General features: G+C 39.6%; 1 protein-coding gene across 1 annotated transcript; it reads left to right on the top strand.

The window, feature by feature from the left end:
- Positions 1-14,994: 14,994 nt before the first annotated feature.
- LOC125817210 (uncharacterized) lies at positions 14,995-18,556 on the top strand. Its single transcript, XM_049496758.1, has 2 exons — positions 14,995-17,348; positions 18,439-18,556. The coding sequence occupies exons 1-2, from the start codon at positions 14,995-14,997 to the stop codon at positions 18,554-18,556; spliced, it is 2,472 nt and encodes an 823-aa protein (XP_049352715.1).
- Positions 18,557-18,776: the final 220 nt, after the last annotated feature.

The raw sequence follows: 18,776 nt of genomic DNA, 5'->3' as shown, positions 1-18,776 counted from the left end.
TTTAGGTATTAAATGACGTAATTTAAATGTCCAATGCATAAGAGAAAAGACCAAAATGACCCTAACTTAAAAGCAGACGAGACCCCTCCACGGAGCCACTGACGGTCCGTCAAAGGGACCACAACCCGTCAAGTGGGTCATGGTTGCTGGCCAGGGTCTACTAGTTCTAGGGTCCATCCACGAGCCCTACCATGGCCCGTGTGAAGGACCACAGACTGTGATGGCCATCGTGGTTCTTCACTCGGGCTAGGGGTCTGCTGGCTCAGGTCCATGGATGCCACCACGACCCATCATCAATACCACGACCCGTGGAGGGCTCCGTGGTCTGATGCTTAAGCCTGGGTGGTTCTTTCCTTCCTCTACGAGCCCTCCCACTGCTCGTGTGGTGATCCACATCCCGTGAAGGGCTCTGTGGTTCACTAAAATATCTGGTTCACCCTTTTTTCTGTTGAAGTGTCTAAGGTAGGTTCCGAGGTGTTACAATATCTCCCCCTTGAGAACATTCCTCCTCGAATGAAGTCTAAACAAGCTGAGTATGGAGGGACAGAGCTATAAACCCTACCACTAAGTACTAGAATTGAAATCGAAATGAACTGAGTTCCAAGAAAATGCAAATATGCTGAAATGCAAGAACATCTAGAGGAACAAGGTACTGATAGTGAATTTTTCGCAAGAGTAAACTGAGAGACCGGAGAGAAACTACTACCTGAAGCTGAAACAGAATCGGAGGAAAAAGATGAGGATACTTGACCTTCATGGCTGCTTCTGCTTCCCAAGTAGCTCTCTCTATAAACTGATGATTAGCGTTTCAAGCTAAGTGTCAACGATCGCTAGTCAGTATATAACCCAACTAAATAAGTTGGGTCGAATCCCACAGGGAGTAGTACGTGTTTAAGATTCAAGAGTCAAGTGTGAATATGCTTAAATCAGCCATAGGAATAGACATTTATGAATAAAAACATAATTCAAATTAAGGGGTGAAACGAATGTCAAATAACATGGGGTTTTTGTTTGAAATTATCAGCTACAACAACAGCAAATAACACAATAATAACAATAATGAAACGGGTTCTTGGGATGTGATTCGATTATAGGCTAATGTAGACAAATGGGTAATTGCAACTGTTAGGAAATAGTTGTATATTAGTGAATAACCTAGACTATAGAGGAGGTAAAATTTCTCTCGAACAATTTACCCTGAATCAAGTCGATTTGTCTTGAACATCGACAAGCATGCAAAATAAGAACAGCCTACGCTTTAGTCCATTCACTCTCTAGAGCTGAATGTGTGGAAAAGGGTTTAGGATTCACTCTCTCGAGCTGAATCCATGACAACCCAATACCCACATGCCATCAATCAATAATCTTGGTTTTAAAACCTCTCTCTCGAGCATGCCAAAAACATGACGGTAGAACTGCATTTGCAACTACAATTCTTTAATTTAAACCACAATTAATGATTGAAATCACTTTTAAACATCATTTAAACTAACAATTAGCAATACCCATTATCTAAATCAGCCCATAATCACACCCCAAGAATTGGGGTTTTAGCTAGACATCGATAAAAAGATAAAAATCGTTACCAAATTGTGTTTCCATCAACTAGGTACGATTGATTTCGTCTTTACAAAGGTCCAAATTGAAGAATCTCAAAGACCCACTTCCAATTTCTCAAAAATGGAAAACTTCAATTCCTCAAAGCTAAGGAAAACTTGTCTCAATACTTAGAGTTCAAACTAAGAAATAAATGAATTCTAAAGATTGTTCAGAATAAAATTTTGATACTAAACTTAATGTTTGAAAATGTATTTATAGTCGCCAAAAATATGTTGTGAAGGGCCATTCGGCGCAGTAAGTCGGGCTCGCCGATAAACTCGGTGATCTGCCATTTGGTCATCTCCATCGCTCTTTTGCCTTAGCCTTCAGCATCCTCCAGGTCTGTAACTTTGGGAGATCTAGTTATGCATCGCGAAATCACTTGGCGATCCGCCGACTGCTCCTTTCTCTCGCCAACTTGATTTTCTCCTCCAGAGCTTGGCACACTGAAACTTTAGGCGGTCAAATGGCCATTCGTCAACTCACCTAATGGACTTGGCGATCGCCAGACTCTCTTTTCTTCCTTCTTTCAGCTCACTTCGTTCCTTTTTGCAAATCAGTGTCCTTGCTTTGTTCCTCAATCCAAATACCTGGAAATCAAGGATTTTTTATCAATTATTGGCACAAAATAAGCATTTGAAGACACTAAATCTATCCAAATAAAGCCCTAAATGATTCCAAATCTTGGACTCATCAACACCCCCAACATAAACTTTTGTTTGTCCTCACGTAAAACTCAAGTTCAGCAGTTCAAAAAGATGTCTCAAACAGTGCTACACAAGACTCAATCATGAATGCACACAACAAGACTCAACTTACTCATGCAAGGATCAATTGTGCACTCAAAGACTCAAGTTGTGACTCACCATTACCAAAGAATCTCAAGCTCACAATACTTGCTTCAAATGCAAGTTCAAGCTCAATGAAGGTACTCAAATGCTCTCACACAAAGAATGATTTCATATTCACACACAATGGTTCAACAATTTATAGTTTCAGAATCACATGCAACTCTCACACACACAAAGATGAACACATGAATGACTTCACCCATAGGTTTTCCTTTATTTTCCAATCAACACTTGTTTTAGCTCACGCAAGATAAAAAGGGTTTTTTCAAGGCCTGTAACAGGGCTGAGTGTAAATGTATGGCCATTTAAGCTCAATGGTTGTTATCCTCATGAAATGTGGTATGGACAACACTTTCTTTCCTTTTCTTTATCATTCTCATTCATGCTCAAAATTCACCCCATTATTCACTTTCCATGGAATACCGGACACCCCATTTCTCTTGCACTTTCACAAATTTATTTCAAAACTTGTTCATTCTTTTTATTTTTCGTTCTTCTTTTCTTTTTCTCCTTTTTTGTGTATGGAGGGGTTCCATCTTTTTCACAATCATGAATAAAAGGGGGATTTTTTGCACTTCTTGATTTACCTTATCTTTTCACCACACCCCCAACTTAAGCTTTTGGCCTAAGTTGGATATTCAAACAAACCACAAATCATGACGATTATGGGTGAATGGATAAAGAAAGGTCACAATTTCATCAAGTTTCTTCCAAGAAAAAGGGTAAGGCTCAAAGGGTGTTCAAGCAAAGTTTACACACTCACAAGGCAGGCCACAAAAGAGGTATAATGTCAAATTGTTTCACTCTTCAAAATTGTTGCCTAAGATCATTTCAAGAGCTTGTATCACTTAGTCAACCGGACCAACGGGGCAAATTCTAAGTGTCATCACACAGGGTTCACAGTAAGCTCATCACGCAAGGCATTGACACCAATTTCAAACAAGACTCCACACTTTCGCTAGTGTGCAATGTTCATCACAAGAGACTCAATTCGATAACCGGCTAGTCACAATGAGATGCAAAAAAGTTCACATATTATCTATGTAGCTTCATTTGGCCTCATCGTAGCCGCACATTCATGTTTGTTCAATTGAGAGCACCATTCAAGTCATCGGTATTGATCATAACCGATACTCAAATTTGCACAAGAACAACCACATTCAAGCACAATCAAGAAGGGTGGAATTTTTTTTAGAAGGGTCTAAAATCCATTTTCAATTAAAACAAGGAGCCACAAGCTCAAATATCCACAACACAGTGCCAAAACACAATATATAGCACAAAACCCAATATATACAAAAAAGTCATAATCACAAGATGTAGGTATGGAAATACCTCACCCCACTACAAACAAAAATCAATTTGTCCTCAAATGCAATAAAACATCCAAAAATCAATAAAAAGAAGACAGAGAGGGAGGTAAAAAGAAGTCATGTCTATGCAGTCGCTCTATTTGTCGGGGCATCAGTGCCCGGAGTTACATTAACAATACCAGCTCCACTAAGGTCAGCCATGTGTGTGTCTGCTAATGAGATATGTAAAACTGCATCTACCATAGCCTCTTCAGTCTCTGTGAGACCTTCATAAAAATCCTCTTCATCAGCAACAAACAACTCTTCATCGGTTTAATCCTCAGACTCGGTAGCAGCTACCTCCTCAGTTCGAACCTCATCTTCGGTGGTGGCCGGAGCTGGCAATGTACTAGCTACAGGAGGAGTGGCTGCTGGGTGATACCTAGCACGGATCTCTGCTCGCCTAGACTGCATGGGCTTGTCATCATCCGGCTTGGAGAGTTCAGCCTGGGAGTTAATGGACTCTCTCTCCCTGTCAGAGTTGTGCTCCGGGTCCTCAGATACAGGCTTTTTCTCCTTACCCTTGCCTCCCTTGGGAGGTGTCGTCTTTCCTTTTTTAAGAGGATTGGCTCTCCCTTCATTTATCACTATGCCCTGTGCTCTTTTATAGGGTGGCATGTCGAGGTTGGTTCTGGCAATATCTTCAAAATCATCAAAAAGAGTTAGAAATAGTTTAAATAAAGTTGCAGAAAATAGTTGCAGACAGACTCGTCGAACCGATCGGCGAGTCACAGAATCACTTTGGTGAGCCAAATCGCACTCGCCAAAAGCATTGGCTAAAAAATTGGCGTGTCGGCAATGGGAAGGGCCTTTTGGCGAATCACCGACAGCAATCGGTGAGCAAGGGCTAGCCCGTCGAAAGTTATAGTGCATTTTAGGGGTTAGAGGTACAAAAAAGGGCGATCAAGAACAATCGGTGAGTCGCCGAGTGCAATCGGTGAGTCGCCGAGTGCAATCGGTGAGTCGCCGAGTGCACTCGGCAAACTCAGGCTTCTCGCCGAAAGTTAAAGAACCCAAACTCAATTTTAGCATGAAATTAAAGGCAATCAAGGGGGATTCGGCGAACCACCGAGTGGTTTGGCGAGCTTGACCTAGCTATCCAAACCGCCTAACGTGCCTACTTTCAACCCCAATTTCAAAATTCAATCCCGCAGCCCCCGAAAAATAAATCAAAGTATGCACTCCCTCAATTAAACTTCGACCCATTACATCCATGCCCCTGGGATAGTCAAACTTCTCCTAGTTTGGCCAAATTTGGCCATTTGACCACTTTTGCCCTTAAGAATGATGTCAACCGCTCCATCATTGGGCAAAGTACGTCATTTAGCACAAATGCGGATTACTTAGACTTCACATGACTAGACACAACAACAACACAACCCAATAAGATTTTGATCAATTTTAAGCACGACAATTTGGGAAATCAACAATATAGACAATTTAGGCAAGATATTCAAACTTTGAACACACAAATGACGACTTGGAATCGGTAAAAATACAAAAATATAGTACGGGTGTGAGTTTGGAAAGTTGAAAAGTGAGTGAGTGTGAAAGATTTTGAACTTTTGAACTTTTGGCTTTCAAAACCGTATAGTTCTCGCCCATTTGGCAACATTAGTCTTGCTCGCCGACCCATTTGGCGACACGCCGAGTGGGCGCTTACCTCATTGAGTTTTATAGGACCTCCAGTTAATGTGGGGGTCCAAACGGCGGACAAAGTCGAGATCGCTGACCTGTTCGGCGACACACCGATTTGCTCCTGGGCTCGCCGAGTTTTACAGACTCCAACTTCAAAATTTCATGAGTCCAACGGCGGTCCAAGTCGGGCTCGTCGACCTCTTCGGCGAATCGTCGATTGGACATTTTTCTTGCCAATCTCCATTTTTCAAACACATTCCACACTTTAACCTGCACAATCAACATATGATTATTTCACAAACAAAAAGAAAACAAATAAAACTTGGGTTGACTCCCAAGCAGCGCCTTAGTTGACGTCGTGGCACAACGCAAGTCCTCACTCAAACTTCATTCTTGGGGTTGGCCATAGTATCACTAGGCAACCCCCCTTGTTGTCTCGGGTTTAAATGAGACGAGATATGACCCATATGGGTCTCCAACTGTTTGATACAAACAAAATAAGAGGTAACCGTCTGGCTAAGGGTCGACACATCTTCCTCATCTCTTTCAAAATTTTGTCAGACACCTCAACCTTGTTGAGAATATGAGATAGCATATCCTCAGACCGGCCAACCTCCGAATCCTTTGGCTTTTGACGCTCGTGGGGAGGAATGTACCTGTCCTTCTCCCCGTCTCTCTCTTTCCAAGTGAGGTTACGATCCCTCCACTCTCTATCACGATCTTTCCAACCTTCATCCCTGCTCCAACCTTGGTTACCACCCTGCCTCAGGTAGTTTGTACGATAATGTAAGGTTGTTGCATCAAACCTCTTGGAGAAAGTTGGTCAGCTACACCCTTGTTCACCGAACCAAGGCTTCGGTAAAAATATTGCAGCAAAACGTTGTCGGGAAAACCATGGGTTGGGCATTGCAACACCAACTTCTTGAATCGCAACCAAGTATCATGAATTGGCTTACCCTCCAAACGCTTGAAGCTTTGGATGTTGTCCCGAAGAGTCATCATCTTCGAAAGAGGGAAAAATCGCACATGAAATGCGGTGACAAGCTCTTCCCATGAAGTGATTGATTCTCGTGGCAATTCAGTCAGCCACTTACATGCTTCTCCCATTAAAGAAAATGGGAATAACCTCAACCAGACCGACTCTTGGGATATGTTCTTGAAGGAGAACGGCCCGCAAACATCAACAAAGTTTCTAATATATTCATCGGGATCCTCATAAGCCGGCCCACCAAACAACCCTTTCAATTGCAAGAGCTGCAACATAGTACTTGTAATATGGAACACAATGTTCCCTTCAGCTGGAGCCAAGCGAATGGCACCACTTCCACCCTTTAGATGAGGGTCATTAACATTAGGCTCATTGACATCGTTAAGGTTACCGAAGTCATCTTGGTGGCCCACTTGGCTACCATAGGTTCCATTCACACTTATTTTCTTTGTTCAAAACAGCAACACACAAACCAAAACTGAAAGTAAGTAGATTCAACTATAACTAAAAAGAACAAAATTCAACTTAAATAAAGAATCTTAACAAACACCAGTCCCCGGCAGCGGTGCCATTTTGATTGAATAACGTTATCAACGACTCTTCATCTAATTCCAAGTGTCAACGATCGTTAGTCAGTATATAACCCAACTAAATGAGTTCGGGTCGAATCCCATAGGGAGTGGTATGTGTTTAAGATTCAATAGGAAAGTACGAATATACTCAAGTCAGTCATAGGAATAGACATTTACGAATAGAAACATAATTTAAATTAGGGGGTGACACAAATGTCAAATAACAGGGGGTTTTTGGTTTGAAATTATCAGTTACTAACAGAATAATAACAATAATAAAATGGGTTCATGGGATGTGATTCGATTATAGGCTAATGTAGACAAATGGGTAATTGCAACTGTTAGGAAATAGTTGTATATTAGTGAATAAGCTAGACTATAGAGGAGGTAAATTTTCTCTCGAACAATTTACCCTGAATCAAGTCGATTTGTCTTGAACATCGACAAGCATGCAAAATAAGAACAGTCTACGCTTTACTCCATTCACTCTCTGGAGCTGAATGTGTGGAAAAGGGTTTAGGATTCACTATCTCGAGCTGAATCCATGACAACCCAATACCCACATGCCATTAATCAATAATCTTGGTTTTAAAACCTCTCTCTCGAGCAGGCCAAAAACACGACGGTAGAACTACATTTGCAATTACAATTCTTTAATTTAAACCACAATTAATGATTGAAATCACTTTTAAACATCATTTAAACTAACAATTAGCAATACCCATTAACTAAATTAGCCCATAATCACATAATCACACCCCAAGAATTGGGGTTTTAGCTAGACATCATAAAAAGATAAAAATTGTTACCAAATTGTGTTTCCATCAACTAGGTATGATTGATTTCATCTTTACAAAGGTCCAAATTGAAGAATCTCAAAGACCCACTTCCAATTTTTCAAAAATGAAAAACTTCAAATCTTCAAAGCTAAGGAAAACTTGTCTCAATACTCAGAGTTCAAACTGAGAAATAAATGAGTTCTAAAGATTGTTCAAATTTTTTTTTTTGATACTAAACTTAATGTTTGAAAATGTATTTATAGTCGCCAAAAATATGCTGCGAAGGACCATTCGGCGCAGTAAGTCGGGCTCACCAATAAACTCGGTGATCCACCATTTGGTCCTTTCAATCGCCCTTTTGCCTTGGCCTTCAGCATCCTTCAGGTCTATAACTTTGGGCGATCTAGTTATGCATCGCGGAATCACTCGGCGATCCGCCGACTGCTCCTTTCTCTCGCCAACTTGATTTTCTCCTTCAGTGCTTGGCACACTGGAACTTTAGGCGGTCAAATGGCCATTCGGCGACTCGCCTAATGGATTTGGTGATCGCCAAGCTCTTTTTTCTTCCTTCTTTTAGCTCACCTCGTTCCTTTTTGCAAATTAGTGTCTTTGCTTTGTTTCTCAATCGAAATACCTGGAAATCGAGGATTTTTTATCAGTTATTGGCATAAAATAAGCATTTGAAGACACTAAATCTATCAAAATAAACCCCTAAATGAGTCCAAATCTTGGACTCATCAACTGACTCCTCCACAAAACCTTCACTGAAGCGACTTTCTTTATTTCTCAACCTACGAACCTAACGGTCAAGAATTTCAACTGGCACTTCTTTATAAGTGAGGGAATCCTTTATAACCACACTCTCTAATGGTACTATTGATGCCGGATCACCCACACACTTCTTCAACAGGGAAATGTGAAAGACTGGATGAACCACTGTTAGTTCTGTTGGCATCTCTAAGTCATAAGCTACCTTACCAAGCCTTTTCAAGATTGTGTAAGGCCCTACATGTCTAGGACTGAGCTTCAACTTCTTGCTGAATCTCATCACCCCTTTCATAGGTGACACCTTCAGGAACACTCAATCATCGATTGGAACTTTAAGTCCCTTCTCCGCACATTTGCATACAACTTCTGACGACTCTGCGATGTTTTTAGTCTATCTCTGATGAGCTGAACTTTTTCCATAGCTTCATGAACCGAATTCGGATCAATCAAGGCTACTTCACCTACTTCAAACCAACCAATCGAGGCCCTACATCTACGCCCATATAATACCTCATAAGGGGCCATCTGAATATTGGAGTGTATAGCTATTATTATAGGTAAACTCTATGAAAGATAGGTGATCATCCCAATTACCCTTGAAATTGATCACGCAAGCTCTCAACATGTCCACTAAGGTCTGAATGGTACGCTCTGCCTGACCATCCATCTGTGGATGAAATGTTATGCTGAGATTTGACTGAGTACCGAGACCTTTCTAAAAAGATTTCCAAAAATGAGAGGTAAATTGAGGACCTCTATCTGAAATGATAGACAAGGGAACCCCATGTAACCCAACTATCTCATTGGTGTAGAGTTTAGCATAGTCCTCAGTTGAATCTGTAGTCTTGACAGCCAAGAAATGAGCGAACTTAGTAACTCTGTCTATTATCACCCAAATAGAGTCATGATGTCTGCAAGTACTAGGTAAACCTGTAATGAAGTTCATGTTTATCACTTCCCACTTCCATGTAGGGATTCTTATCTCTTGAGTCATGCCTCCTGGTTTCTGATGTTCTACTTTAACCTGTTGACAATTAGGACACTTTGCCACAAAATCAATTATGTCCCTCTTCATGTCGTTCCACCAAAAGACTTCTCGTACATCACGGTACATCTTAGTGGCACCTGGATGAATGGAATACCTGTAGTTATGAGCTTCGGTAAGGATCTGTTGTCTTAACTTACCCACATTAGGAACACATAAGTGACCCTGGTAACGAAGTTCACCATCTCCTCCTTAGGAGAAAACCTCAACTTTCTATTGATGAACTACACTTTTCAATTGAAGTAATACATGATCACTATCATATTTTGCTTTAACTTCCGCTACCAATGAAGATTCTGATCTATTGTGAACCATAACACCACCATCTGACATGTCAGTAAGACCAACTCCTAAGCGAGCAAGCCGGTGAACATCTTTTGTTAATTCCTTCCTTTCTTCCACATGTGCTACACTACCCATAGACAGTTTACTGAGAGCATCAGCCACTACATTGGCCTTACGAGGATGGTAAAACACATTCATATCATAGTCCTTAAGGAATTCAAGACATCTCCTTTGACAAAGATTCAACTCTTTATAGGTGAACATATACGGGAGGTTCTTATGATCTTTGAACACCATTCAAGTAATGTCTCCAAATCTTTAGGGCAAATACTACGACTGTAAGCTCGAGGTCTTGAGTCGGGTAGTTCTTCTCATGTACCTTAAGCTGTCTAGAAGCATAAGTTATGACATTACCTTGCTGCATCAACACACAACCTAGGGCGACCCTGGATGTATCACTATAAATCACATAATTGTTTGAACCATCTGGTAGAGTCAAGACATGAGTTGCAGTCAACCTAGACTTTAGTTCTGATAAACTTTTCTCACACTCATCTAACCATTGAAATTTGACCTTCTTTTGAGTTAACTTGGTCAATGGGGAAGCAAAGGATGAAAATCCTTCAACAAATCTCCTGCAATAACCAGTTAAATCTAAGAAATTTTTGATATCTGTTGGAGAGGTGGGTCTGGGTCATTGCTTCACTGCCTCTATTTTCTGAGAATCCACTTGGTTTCCTTCGCAAGATACCACGTGACCAAGGAAAGTGACTAAATGTAACTAGAATTCACATTTGTTGAATTTAGCAAATAACTGGCGATCTGTGAGAGTTTGCAGAAAAACTCTCAGATGAGTCGCATGCTCCTTCTCACTTCGAGAATAAATGAGGATATCATTAATAAAGACAATGACGAACAAGTCCAAATACTGTTTGAACACCCTGCTCATTAAGTCCACAAAAGTTGTAGAAGCATTGGTCAGTCCAAAAGACATAACTATGAATTCATAATGACCATACCGAGTTTTGAAGGTTGTCTTCGGAATGTCACTATCTCTGACTCTGATAGTCGAATCTGAGGTCTTTGAAAAATGACTAGCACACTAAAGTTGGTCGAAGAAGTCATCAATCTTGGGAATATGATATTTGTTCTTAATGGAGACTTTATTCAACTGACGATAGTCAATGCACATCCTGAGAGCACCATCTTTCTTTTTCACGAATACATTGGAGCACCCCATGGACAGATATTGGGTCTGATGAAGCCCTTATCTAGAAGGTCTTTCAACTGTTCCTTTAATTCCTTAAGCTCAACTGGAGCCATTCTATAAGGAGCAATCGAAATAGGCTGGGTATCTGGAAGGAGATCAATTCCGAAGTCGGTTTTCCTTTTCAGCGAAACTCCGAGAAGATCATCTGGAAACACTTTTTGGAAACTCATTTACTACAGAAACTGACTCAAGAGTTGGGGTTTCAGAATTTGAATCCTTAACTCGAACAAGATGGTAGATATACCCTTTAGAGATCATCTTTTTGGCCTTAAGGTAAAAGATAAATCGACCTATAGGCACCGAACAATTACCTTTCCATTCTAAGAGTGGCTCGTTTGGAAACTAAAACCGAACGATCCTAGTTCTATAATCGACTGAGGCATAACATAAATGTAACCAATCATGCCTAAAATGATATCAAAGTATACCATTTCTAACTCTACAAGGTCTGCAGAGATGACTTTCAAAGAGACTGTGACAGGGCAATTTCTGTATACCCGTCTAGCTATAACTGGGCCACTAACTGGAGTAGAGACTGAGAAGGGTTCTGAGAGAGTTTCTAGACAGACACCGAAGTTTACGAAGAGTATTTCCTGGATCTAACAACGCATAAACATCTACATGAAAGACTCGTAACGTACCAATGACCACATCAAGAGAATCTTCCTAGCCCTGGCGAGCCTAGAGAGCATACAATCTATTATGGCGCTGACCGCCACTTGTACCAGATGAAGCACCTTGCTGAGTTGGGCGACATGTTGGTGTTGTTTGAGCTGTAGACTGAGCCTTATTATTATTGTTACCTCTTTGCCCCTGCCTGGCAGAAGGACAATCCTTCAACCTATGGCCAGACTGACCACACCCAAAGTATCCTTACCTGCCTGTAAGACACTCACCCGGATGGTTCTTACCACACTTTGGACAAGTTGGGAAAATCCTGTTACCTGAAGTACTCTCTTGAGACTTAGAGCCCGATGCCCTACCTTTCTGATCCTATCGAAACCTTGGGGATGGAGCACTAGCTGATAAAGGTGCTGGGGCTGTAGATTTATGTTAAAACTGTGAGTGATTCCCACAGCCTGACTTTTGCTGAGAGTACTCATAGTTACCTGTTCTAGCCTTTTTGTTATCTTTAGCCAATTCCCTAAGATTATCCCTCTCAACATGTTGAGCGTGAGTCATGAGTCTTGAGATGTCCATATCCCTAGAAGCATAGCATTCCTACACTCGGTCTTCACCAGATAGGATACCCCAAACAGAAACTTACTCATCTGTGCCCTCGAATCATCAACCGTATGTGGAGCATACTTGGAGAGTTGTGTGAACTTCAGCCCGTACTCTTGGACAGACATTGAAACCTGCTTCAAGTTCATAAACTTTTGTGCCTTAGCTTCTCTAAATTCCCTTGGGAAGAACCTATCCAGAAAAGCTCCAGTAAAACACTCCCAAGTCACTGGAGTTGCATCTGCACCCCTATTGTCCTTCCACTGCGTGAACTATATGTGAGCCACATCCTTAAGCTGGTAGGATGCCAACTCCACCCTATCATTACCAGTCACTTGCATCACCATAAATATCTTCTTGATGTCATCAATGAAGTTTTGTGGATCCTCACCAACCTGCGACCCTAGAGACTCAGGCGGATTCATCCGAGCAAAATCTCGAACCCTAGCTACAGTTGATCCACTATTAGTGTTTGCAGGAACTGAAGCCTGTTGATTGTTCTAGTTAGTCATACTCTGAGCCAAGAGTTGAATCGCATTCTGAAATTCTGCATTCGTAATTTCATGGTTCGGGACTGGAGGAACTGTGTTAGCATTGTGTGCATTCGCATTTCATGCGTAATCTCTACGAGGAGGCATGATCTGAAACACATAATGAAGGATTAGAAATGAGAAGTTGGATCATACCTCACGCATGATAAGAATAGCAAAGAAAGTGAAGTTTTTCTCAAAACACTTCATAGCCTCTCTCTCATAGAATATGATGCATTTCGCACCCATGAAAGATACTCTACTTAGTGCGGCTTTCAAACATCCTAGGACTCTTGAACCTAATGCTCTAATACCAAGTTTTTCATACCCTGAGGCTACCCCCTAGACGTAACACGGGACCTAGAATCACGAGTGACCCTAAGCTAACCTCGAGTCTGGCATATACTAAGCATACTGAGAATAACTAAATAAAAGATATATTATGCAGAAGCTAAACAATAGATAACTGATAGTGGGGAATACCCAAAACTTATCTGAATGTATAAAAAGACTTTCTAAGAGTTTTGTGATACTGAACAATCACTCAAAAGCTAAAGCTGAATCTAATACTATGTCTGAAAAGCCTCTACTGACTAGAGTTGCTGGGACATGCCCCCAGCTAACTCTAGCAAAATTGAAATAAAACACTGAATATGAAAAACATGTCTATTGTTCTCGAAGTATGAGGACTCACTACTGAAGCTGTTGAATACGGATCAAGAACCGATTTATGCGTGATCTGGATGTTGAAACCCTGAACCTACATAATGAAAGGATGTAGCGTAGAGTATGTGTCAGTACTTGAAATGTACTGAGCATGCAAGATATAAATAATAGCAGAAAAAATACATAAGCTAAACAAAGCATAACTGAGCAAAGATATAATCTGAACAGAATGTAAATACTTAATTTTTAACTGACAACTGAGCTGAATGCAATGACGAAGTACTGATTATGAACATAACATGCTGAGACTGAATATTGAAGTATAAACTGAACACCTGGTCAAATGCACTAGAGTCTGACTGTGGGAGCTACTATTAACCGATATAAAACCACGTGAGCTAAACGCGGAGTCCGATGTATACGCCCCATCGAGAGGACCCAATATACCTTGCCAGGGGTATAAAGGCATGACTAGTGTGATCACTAAATTTGATGCCCACAGAAGGGGCTTATAATCCTACGGGGGTACGTAGTTCTGGGACTATGAGGGTACGCTGAACCCAGAGGCGTATGCACATGAAGGGGAGGGGGTTCACATGCACCCATCCTCCCCTTCCTAACCCCTATATAATACTACTATTTTTCTAATTATCTTTTTAAATTTGTATTGGTGAACCCAAGGTTAAAAAGAATACTCTAGTATATTGATAAGTAAGTACAAATAGGGGGTGCATAACTTATAGATTTGTGGTTCAAATTTTTCTATCCACATTAACATTTTTAATTTTTAATTAATATAATAAAATGTGTCACTTTTCATAGATCTTTTTAATAATTTATAAATAAAAAGAGGTTCAATTACCCATATTTTTAGGTTGCATTAGCTATGTCTAGACCTTAAGCTAGAAGTGTCAATAAAGTCAAATTATATTTTTTACTTTCTTTTTCTCCTTTCCTTCTTTACTTGGACGTTTTTCTTTTTGACTTTTCAAAGCCCTAAACTAAAAGGTAAAAAGGAGTAAAGACATCATATTGTTATTCTTTTGGCTTCATTCCACATTTCCACTTTGTTGTTCATGGTGAAGTAGAAGTGAGATTTGAGAACAAGTAACAAGGTATGTTATCTAAAAAAAAAAATTATTTATTAATGTACTTCATTTGTTTTATATGTTTTTCTTGATTTATGAAGTGGTTCCATTATTTGATTGCTTGAATATTTAAATTCTTTGATTGCTTGAATATTTAAATTTATAAGAATTTCTTGATTTCTAAATAGTTATCTAATAATTGTGATTCTTTTATTAGTAAACTTGTTATTTGTGCTAATATTTTTTTAAAATTATTTTGTTTTTATAAGATTGAATAGAAGGGTGAATATTTAATTTTGTAGGTAAAATAATTCTTACAATCAATTCATCAAATCACAAATGGATAAGTTTCTCATCAAGTTACCAAAGCCAAAAGATGGCCAACCAAGTTCTAGCTCTAATCAACCATTTGTGAGTTCACAAGTTGCTTCGGAAGTTCAAAGACATACAAATTCTTTTCCACTTTCAAATATGGATAATATGCTTGATTTTAAATCTCTTGAAGCAGATCCCAAAGATCGAATGCCTATTTCATCTTATGGTCCTAATATTCGAGATGCGGTAAGGAGGTATTACATTCAAAAAAAGCCATGTCAGCCTGTTGATCATATCTTCCCTAAAACTAAGTTTGGAGAAAAAATGCGTCAATTTCGACCAACTTGGTTTAAGAGAAGATCTCAATGGTTGGAATATAGCATTAAAGCAGATGCGGCATTTTGTTTGTGTTGTTATTTGTTCAAGAATGAACTTGAAAGTCGTGGAAATGCCGGAGATTCATTTACAAGAGATGGTTTTAGGTGTTGGAACAAAGCTTTAGAAAGATTTAAAAAACATGTTGGTAAGGTAAATAGTATCCATCATAAATGTTTCAATAGGATGCAAGATTTGAAAAACCAACGACAATCGATCCAATCTTCTTTTGACAAGCAAAGTGAAAAGGCAAGAAGTGATTATCGGATGCGTTTAAATCCCTCAATTGATGTAGCAAGATTTCTCTTGACATCGGGATTTCCATTTTGTGGGCATGATGAAAGTGAAGGTTCCGAATATAAGGGTGCTTTTCTTGAACTTTTGAAATGGTATGGGGATAGAAGTTTTGATGTGGGAAGAGTAATATTAGGTAATGCTCCACAAAATGATATGATGATTTGTCCGACAATTCAAAAAGATATTGTGGAGGCTTGTGCTAAAGAAACAACTAAGACTATCATTGAAGACTTGGACGGTGATTATTTTGGAATATTAGTTGATGAATCAAAGGATGTTTCTCATAAGGAGCAAATGGCTCTAATTTTGAGATATGTCAACAAAAGTGGAATGGTGATAGAGCGATTCTTGGGTATTGTCCACGTAAATGATACATCTTCTCAATCATTAAAAAAGGCAATTTATTCTTTGCTTTTGGATCACTCATTATGTACATCCAAAATACGTGGTCAAGGTTATGATGGGGCTAGTAATATGCAAGGGGAAATAAATGGTCTCAAGTCTTTGATTTTACAAGATACGTCATCTGCATATTCTATTCACTGTTTTGCTCACCAATTGCAATTGGCACTTGTAGGTCTTTCCAAAAAGAATTTGGATGTGGATAATTTTTTTTATGTTCTCGCTAATATTTTGAATACTATTGGAGCTTCATTTAAATGCAGAGATTCACTTCGACAACATCAAGAAGATAAGTTGGAAGAGTTGCTTAAATTTGGAGAAGTTCATACAGGGCAAGGTTTGAATCAAGAACGTGGCCTCCAACGACCGGGTGATACTCGTTGGGGGTCTCATTTTAAAACCTTGGACAATTTCCTGATTCTTTTTTCTTCAATTGTTAATGTGCTTAAGGATATGAAACGTGATTGTCCATATCATCTTGATAGATTTGCGGCGGAAAATCTTTTGAGCAAGATTCATGAATTTGAATTTGTCTTTATGTTGCACTTGATGTTTAAGGTGTTGCTATTGACGAATGAGTTGAATAAAGTTTTACAAAAGAAAGATCAAGATATCGTTAATTCTATGGGATTGCTTGACCTTTCAAAGAAACGATTGCAAATGATGAGAGAGGATGAATGGGACTCTATGATGGATGAGGTTAGCTTATTTTGTGGTAAACATGGAATTTCAATTCCCAAAATGAATGAAGACTACTCTAATGGGAAGTCGAAGCGTAAGAGGTCCAATATTTCATATTTGCATCACTTTCGTGTGGAAGTATTTTATGTCGTCATTGATTTGGCACTTCAAGAACTCAATAATCGTTTTGATGTGGTGACTAGTGACTTGCTTCTCGGTATGGCTAGTTTGAGTCCGGTTGATTCATTTGCTAATTTTCACAAGGATAGGATAATGAAACTAGCCGAGTACTACCCAAGTGAGTTTGGTGATAAAGATCTTCGGGAACTCAATTTTCAACTTGATGATTTTTTTGTCTATGCTCAAAAGTGTGATAGCAAGTTTCTCAACTTGAAGGGAATCAAGGATCTTGCAAAAGTGATGATAGAGACAAAACTAGATCAAACTTGGTCACTTGTGTATCTACTTGTGAAGTTAACTTTGATTATTCCTGTTGCTACCGCAAGCGTGGAAAGAGCATTCTCATCAATGAAGTACATAAAGAATGATTTGCGTAATAGGATGGATGAAGATCTTTTGAATGGTTGTTTAGTTTGCTATATAGAGCATAGTATATTAAAAATGTAAGTAATAATGCCATTATTGACCGTTTTCAAAATATGAAAACTCGTCGAGGACAATTGTAAGTGAATGATGTTTTTTGCTAATAGATTACTATATAAAGATTGCTACTACCTATTTGCTCGTCAACTTGTTCTCACCATAAAATTTATATAATTGAATTAATTGTCTCTTTTGAAGATAATGGTGCCCCCATGTTCTTGAGATCCTGGATACGCCTCTGGCTGAACCCTAGTCCAACTCGGTGTTAAGTTTACTCCCAACTGGAAATATATATGACACAACATAACTGAAATATGGGATAGCTCAATATTCTGACATGCAAATCTGAGAATGCAACATTTAGGTACTAACAATGTAACATTTGAAATCTAAGGCATGGTTATCTATTTAACTGGTCTAGCAAGTGTAATTCATGAACTAAGAGAATCAACACAACTAGGGTTCTGAGTTTCATGCAAGGAACTAAGCAACGTTTCCACGAAAACATGACAATTTGATTAAGAATACTATAACATCTAAATCACAACAATTTCTAAGGCTAGGTCTAAACAATATATGGAGAATCAAGAATCTGAATGAACTCTAGGGACCAAGTGGATGAAAGGAACCCACTAGTGAAATTCCACATACCTGGTGACGAAATATATGGAGAAATCCTTCGATTTTGGGGCAAGAACTTGAAAAAAACCTTATGTTTGTTCTTGAGGAGCTGGTCGACTCCTTCTTCTCTTTTTGCTCTAAGTTTGATGATTTTTTACGAATAAACAATTTAGGTAAGTTCTGACTAAATTACTAGGCTTAAACTAAGTAAAACGACGTAGTTTAGGTATTAAACGACATAGTTTAAATGTCCAACGCATAGGGGAAAAGACCAAACCGACCCTAACTTAAAAGCTAACGAGGCCCATCCACGAAGCCACTAACAGTCTGTCAAAGGAACCACGACCCGTCAAGTACGTTGTGGTTGCTGGCCAAGGTCTACTCATTTTGGGGGGTCCATCCATGAGCCCTACCACGGCCCATGTGAAGGACCACGGACCGTGAAGGCCACTGTGGTTCTTCACTTGGGCTGGGAGTATACTGGCTCAGGTCCACAGACGTCACCACGGCCTGTGGAGGGATCCGTGATCTGATGCCTGAGCCTGGGTGGTTCTGTCTTTCCTCTACGAGCCCTCCCTTGACTCGTGTGGTGATCCACGGCCTGTGAAGGTCTCTGTGGTTCACCAAAAATTTCTGGTTCACCCCTTTTTCTGCTGAAGTGTCTAAGGTAGGTTATGAGGTGCTACATTTTTAGCGTGAGAGAAAGACACTAGATTCCACGTTATAGCTCATGTGGTCTATGTCGGTTAATAGTAAATATCCTACAAAACGAACTAAGTTGTCCTTAAAGATTTTATGAAGCTTTCCTTATGATTTCAAAATGCATT

Source organism: Solanum verrucosum, unplaced genomic scaffold (genome assembly GCF_900185275.1).
Source record: "Solanum verrucosum unplaced genomic scaffold, falcon-dt-bn FXZP01000260.1, whole genome shotgun sequence".
Classification (NCBI taxonomy): Eukaryota; Viridiplantae; Streptophyta; class Magnoliopsida; order Solanales; family Solanaceae; genus Solanum; species Solanum verrucosum.
Note: the sequence above shows the minus strand (reverse complement) of the source record. Positions and strands in the feature narration are given on the sequence as shown.